Here is a 6,789-nt window from a genome sequence, read left to right as displayed (position 1 = left end):
ATTCTGCCATGCTCCCTTTGTCTCCAAAGTCAAGACACTTGAAGGGATCTCAGTATAAATGACTATTAAATATATCCTAATATCGTGTTCAATAAGGGGCTGCACAAGGGCTTTGACAATGCCACCTTCTGTGGAGACACACAGAATCTGATGCAACAAGACACACAAACACACACACACACAGACACACACACACACACACACACACACACACACACACATTGCCAGGGACTGCATAGAAATGAGGAATTGCTTGGGTGTCCGGAGTCATGAGGGTAATACCCACCTCTCTCTTGTTGCAGTCTGACCAAGGACAACATGCCTAAAACACTCGCAGATCTTAAGGGAAAGAGAAATTATTGGTGTTTAATTCACCACTAGGTGTCACGACGTCTTCATTTTTAACCAGACTACTGAGTTTTTCTATGCCTACCAGAAAGAAAAAAGCTTAAGATGAAGGCAGGAAGCCAGTGTATTAGCCAGATACCTAGGCCCGCTCCAATCTAAATTCTTTTAGTAAAGTCAGGTTAGTAGATAGCACATTCAAAAGAAATAAAAATAGAGAAATCAGCCCCATCCCTTTTGCAGATTACTTCTATAATTACTTCTATACTTCACTACACCATAGTGAAACACCAAGAATGTTATGAATACAGATGATTGTAAAGTTCAGCATGCTTAATACATCACGGGATTCCTTTTTATATTTGTTTGTATTACCCTGCCAGGAATGAGCCCCAGATGCAGTAGAATGACAGGTAGATGAAAGTGAAAAAGGTTTTCCCACACTTACAATATGATTCTTAGAAGAGCTGATTATTTGAAAGTCCATCTGTGTTGTTACTGACAAATACTGTAATTTTTTGTGGCTTTGTTGACCAATAAATATACAGACACAAATCTATGTACATATTTTAATATACATTCATGGGAAAAACATGGGTCAGGAAGAGTTAATGCAACTACCCCTCCCATTGCCACGTACATTTCCTATGCTGCCATGCTCTCCAGGGATGTTTCACCACTTCCTGATCTGCTGGCTTTTCTATTGAAAAAGCTAGTTTCATGTTCTCCATTGAGCTGAGACTTTTATCTCCTTCCTTGCAAGTAGACAAATTCTCTTCAGGGTAAGGTTGGAACATATTGGATTTTCAAGTGTGTGTACTTGAGGCAGCCAGGAAAGGGGTGAGGAGCTCTCTCTCTCTCTCTCTCTCTCCCTCTCTCTCCACAGTTTCCACAATACCCTTCTAAACGGGATAAAAAAGAGTTGTGGCCTTGTCAGGAGAAGGACAAACAAATGGTTCATGAGTGCTTTGCCCCTTCTCTCTACATATTACATATCACATTTAATGCACAAGGGTCTGGGGTAGACATGAACCCACCAGCCCAGGAAGAGGCAGGAGACCTGATCCATCAGCCTAGATGCTTCTGGGCACTTTTAGGAATTTGGCAAGAAGAGTGGACTGAAGCAGCTGCCCAGTATGGGCAGATGTTTTTTCCTCTGACCCCTTGTAGAGTACACATTTACTGGATGATGTACAGCTTGTTCTCTGAGCCAAAGGAAAAATCCAAACATTGCTGGCTGCAGTCAGATTTTTTTTGACCTCTTAAGTAGCTTAACATGGTACTGGCCTTCTTTCCCATTTTAGGTCTTTCCCTTCCTAAACAGCAGAAGGGATTTAATGATACAGCTTCTCAGGTACCTACATAATGCCCTGAGCTGGATTTGTGATAATTGTCTTTATATTTTGTTCACTTTTTGAGACATCCTAGAGAAACAGGGAAATACAGAAGGGAACCTCACAAGTGACTTTTTCTCTTCTAGGTGCAAAGGGTGTTTTTATTGCAATGTGCTATGAGTTTCCATCTTCCTGTTCTTTAAGTTAGGAAATTGAGAATCAGCATTTGCACGAGAATTTAAGACTTTACAGTTTCCTGCATCCTTCAAAGTAAAGTCGCTGGGTGGTCTTGGCACTGAGCTCTCATATGGAGCCAGTAAAGGTGACTTTTAGAAGTGCAGAAACCAAGAGATCTGATTCACATTAAAAATATGTAATTAATCTACTCCATAAATTAAGATTGATTCATATTCCATATTTTGTGTGGAAGCAACACGAAAGACTTCACCACTTAGGATTCAGTGGGCATTTTGGATATTTGTTTAAAAGGGAGGCTGTTCCACTTTTTACTTTTCTTTTCATAGTTGTCTCTTAATTTAATAACATTGCCTTAATATTTCCTTTGCTATTACAGAAATTCATATAAAATTTTCTTACTATTTTTCCAGTTCATTTGCCTTGGGCTTTTGACAATATCTTCTGTCTGTCTGTTTCACTTTTGTAAAATTGGAAAGTGTTATAGTAAAATCACAGAAAAGCAGGGGAATTCAACAGCAGGTGCTGGGACTAAAAATATTTTCCACCCATTCTCTAAATTAATGGAGTGTATTTCAAACTGCCATAGTCTTTAATCTATAGATTTAGTTCATTAATCACCATTCTTAACAAATACAGGGCAAACTGAATGTCATTATTAATTAATTAATTTATTTATTGCACCTGATAGGAAATGGGAATATAATGCCTCAATTTATTTTCTGACCCCTCATTTTCAGGTCCTGAAACAAAGCCCATGCCTCCTAGACTGAAGAACCTGCCATTTCTGCTCTTTTTCCCGTTTCCCGGAATAGGAAGAAGTTTCCCATCCACATCTGTCTGTGAGTGACACTCATTTGCGAGATGTTTCCCTCTCCTGCACCAAGGGCAAAGGTCTGGTGGCTTGTTGGGCTTTGAAAGTTGTGGGCAGTTCCTTTTAATATGTCCTTGTGCCCCACACCCAAAGCACCGTCTCTCTGCATTAGGGTTGCTCTTTGTATAATTTGCAAGAGCTTCCCTAATACGTTTTTCAATTTGATCCCCCAAGTGTTCCTCCATGATGGAAGCAACATGTTGTGGTGTCCCCACCTTGCTGCACACCTCGATCATGTCTGCCAAAGTGGCCTGGTGCGGCATCATGCTGATGATCCGTCTGCACTCCGGATTGGCATTGGAGAACACGAGGCTTTTGATCAGGTGTGGTTTTGCTCCCTCCTCGCTCACCTGCCGCTCCACCACCTGAGAAAGACGATCCACGAATGAAGAAAACGGCTCTGCAGGACCTTGTTTGATCTCGGTGTAGATTGTGTCCTGGACCCCCGCTGGAGCAATTTGAAGAATCGCCCTCTGTGCTGCCTCTTTGATGTCGCTGAGCACGTGACGCGGGAGCCTCACCGCTTGTTGAGTTGGATCGTCCTCAGGAGGATCACCAGCAAGCTGCGTCATGGTGAGGTTCGCATTCGGCCCGCCCTGGTATCTGGCTCTCAGCTCCTCCAGGGATCTCCTCCATGCCTTCTGCCACACGAGAGCTTGGGTGTCTGTAAGAACTGATGTCGCAAGATATTTAAGATCATACGGTGTTAAATCATACATTCCAAAAATACTTTTTAACATTTGCTTGAAATATGGTGATGACAACCCATTGTCCCGAATGGCCTTAGCTAAATCTTTGATTGCTCCACGGTCCAGGCGTTCCCATCTCGGGTTTTGGCCCTGAGCGTCATAGTTCACTGGCATCATTATATTTCCCGAGCCCTGCAATAAACCTTTCTCTTTCTCCAACTCTGCTCGAATGTCCTGCCAGTCCACTTTTGCGCTCTGCAAAGCTGTAAATTCAGTGGGTACTTGCCTGTAGAGTGGAGTCATCTGTTGTGGCTGCAGTTCTGGTGCAGCAGCACTCACCGATACCAATGGCATCTGCAGCATCTGCGAAGATGAAGGCTGGAAGCCTCTGGAGAAAAGTGAAGCATCTGCTGTGGAGGAGAACACACGACTGCCTTGCATTATTTGGAAAATTTTTGGAAGATGAACCAACAGTTCTGGCTGTGACTCCAAGGCTGTGCTTAAATATCGTAAAAGAAATTCAACAACCCCCTTTGATATTAAAATTGACTCTCCCTGCCCCGAAAGTTTGGCAGACCTTGATTTTGGAATTGTCCAAGCTGGGACACCCTCCGAAGCGGTGATGCGTATCGTTTCCTCCCGTTGCTGCGCCTCAGCAGAAGTGTCCTGAGTCCCGCACTGTTCCGGTGTCAGTGGAGGTTCCTGCTGCCGTGCAGATGTGACTTTTTTCACCCTGGATTTTTTTCTTATAAGAAACTGGAAAAAAGTCCTGCAATGTTACAGACCCACCACTGGGTGGCGCAGTGCCTCGACCGGACAAGTTCTGCGAAGCCTGTTGCAATGTTGTGGTTCCGCCGCTAGATGGCGCTGCCGCCTGACCAGCTGAGGTCGGAACCGCACTCTGCTCTTCAATCTGCACTTCTGACAAACATTTTAACACCTCTTCTGTCAACTGATTTACATTTGCAAATCCCGCACTAATTCCCGATAAACCTTTGAGCATTTCTCCTAACAACTGATTCACGTTTGCAATCCCTGCAGTTGATGAAACTGACTCTTGTTGTAACAACTGTTCTAATTCGGTCATGTCAGAAGCAGACAGGGATTGGCCGTGGGCTTGGGCCGTCTGTTGCCATGGGAACGATGATGGAACCGTGCCCTGAGGAATGTTTACCTCCTGGCCACGCCCCATCCCTGCCTGCGTCATCTCAGGGGAGTGAACGCTCCTGCTCCGACCCTGGCTATGCTTTGGCCTCGCTCCGCCCCGCACCGCCTCTGAATCAGAGCCACTGCCGTCCCCCCCAAGGCTGACGCAATCACCTTCCTGTTCCCATTCCAACCCTGATGTTTCCGTCTCACTTTGCCCGTCTCCTGGCTCCATGCCAGCACCCACAGCCTGCGCGCGCCGCCTCCGCCCCCTGTGTGCCCGTCCCGCGCGTTCGAAATGTGTGAGAAATCCCCTCCACCCGTGGCTGTCGGGTTTTGCTCGACCTTCGCGCGCATGCCCGCCGCCTGAGCTGCAGCGAGGAACGCCTCCCGCTGTCCCTCTGCCGCTTCCTCAGCAGCCCTGGCTGCCGCGGTCAGGGAGCTAAGTTCCCACGCCCTTTGGGCGGCCGCTTCTGCGGCCTCACGGATTCTCGACATTGAACGCGTCACCGGGCGCTCCGAGCGTACCACCGTCGCACTCGCACCCCCCGCTTTCGCCCCGATCCGTCCCGCCCCCGCCGCTCTCCCCGGCCTCGCCTTCTGCGCGGGCTGTTTTGAACTCCCAGCCTGCGCAGATGTGGAGGCGCTTTCCTCTCCCTCCTCCCCCTGCTCTGCACTCACGTTCGCACCTTCCCCCACCGGAGCTGCTGCCGCCGCCGCCGCCCCCCCCCCACCGTGGGTTTGGACTTGGGCAATGCCTTCCTCCCACTGAGGGTCGCGGCTGTGCCTGGCTCGCCCGTCTGGGGAATTTCTGCGTCGGAGGAGCTTAGGGACTCTTGGGAAACTGAGGAACAGTGAGAACCCGGGGACACGGGACGCGATGGGGTATCATCTCCCTGATTTTCCACAGAAAGCAATCCTGCCTTTCCTGTGTCTGTGGTGAGAGGATCTGTCCCAAGCTGCTGGCCGGACTGTCCCCCCTCCTGTTTGTCACCAGGAGCCGTAGCTGCCTGGCTTGAGCTGCCGCGTTGTGAGAGTGACTCTAAAACTGTTCTTGCTGAAGATAAAAGTTTTGCGGCAAGCTTATTATTTTTTATAGCCTGATAATATAATTGCTTGTTAATTTCCTGCCAAAAATTTGGCTCATACAATAAATCTGGATCTGAGTGTGGGAAGTTACACCGCACCCATAATAATAAATCTTTCAACTCCTTTTGAGCAATCTCTACCGGATGGGCAGAGATGATGCCCTGGAAAGCAGATACTATTTCTTTTTCCTCTTGGGAGAATTCCCCCCCCCATGTTCTTAATTTTGACCGTTCTCACCAAAAGCTGTGTCGGCTCGAGGTCAGTCCGGAGATGGCACTGATCACCGTCCAGCAGGTCACAGGTGAGAGATCCCAGGCGCGCTTCTGGGTCGTCTCCTCCCTGGAAAGTCCCCGAGACGAGTTGTTTCGGTGAAGGTCAGGTTCTTATCTCGAGCTGTCCGCTCCCTCTCGTCTTGGAATTTGCGGCGAGTGTGTGCTCTGCTCTTCTCTCTTTTTTTTTTTTTTTTTCTCCGCTGATGCAGGTTGGAGGTTGTTTGATGTTTCTTTTTGGTCTTCTTGCTGGTGCCCACCCACAGGGACGCCAGTTGTGAGAACCCCGGGTTTGGCTGGGGTTCTCGTGTGGTGGTAGAGCTTCTCCTCCAACCCGTGTTCCCAAAGGAAAACTCCGCAGTCTCTTCTTGTTCGGTCTCAAGATGTTTTATTGCTAGTTATCTAACAGATTAAGTTCTCGGGCTGCGGCCCTTTGGTCAGCGGCCCAGGCAGAGAGGCACACACTCCTGACACCCTGACTGTCCGGTGTCTTCTTCTCCTCTCTCCCCGCCCAGGGCTGCTGCTATCTTTTATAAGATATATTACGTATAACATGTTTACAATTATTCCCCAATACCTATTACCTACGTTACCAAGTGTTTTTCTATTCTAAACCAATCTGTGAGTGCCAGCATCACCAAGAACATGGAGGTAAGGAAGAAGAAAGAAGAAGGGTGGGTTCAGCCCACTTTCCTCCATCTTAGAACTTCTGACCCCCATGTACAAAGTAAAAACCCCCCTGTACATGCACTAAAACCCCCCTGTACACTACCAAAAGATATTTCCCTCTACTTTGTGACTACATTTACTATACTATCTAGCACTTTGTGACTGCTTGTTCCACCTTC

The 6,789-nt window shown here is 47.4% G+C and overlaps 1 protein-coding gene across 1 annotated transcript; it reads right to left on the bottom strand.

Moving 5' to 3' along the window:
• Positions 1-454: 454 nt before the first annotated feature.
• Positions 455-6,533, bottom strand: LOC146767946 (endogenous retrovirus group K member 6 Gag polyprotein-like). The gene is made up of 2 exons (XM_085575464.1): positions 5,910-6,533; positions 455-4,193 (listed from the first exon to the last, which is right to left on the bottom strand). Exon 2 carries the CDS (start codon positions 3,876-3,878, stop codon positions 2,550-2,552), a length of 1,329 nt encoding a protein of 442 aa, XP_085431590.1. The 5' UTR covers positions 3,879-4,193; positions 5,910-6,533; the 3' UTR covers positions 455-2,549.
• Positions 6,534-6,789: the final 256 nt, after the last annotated feature.

This window comes from Lonchura striata, chromosome 3, assembly GCF_050655825.1.
Source record: "Lonchura striata isolate lonStrDom1 chromosome 3, ASM5065582v1, whole genome shotgun sequence".
Lineage (NCBI taxonomy): Eukaryota > Metazoa > Chordata > Aves > Passeriformes > Estrildidae > Lonchura > Lonchura striata.
The sequence above is the reverse complement of the archived record's forward strand: the minus strand, read 5'-3'. Positions and strand labels throughout refer to the sequence as shown.

Bases quoted from the DNA above. Each gene is read 5' to 3' on its own strand.
- LOC146767946 (XM_085575464.1), bottom strand. From the start codon at position 3,878: ATGCAAGGCAGTCGTGTGTTCTCCTCCACAGCAGATGCTTCACTTTTC.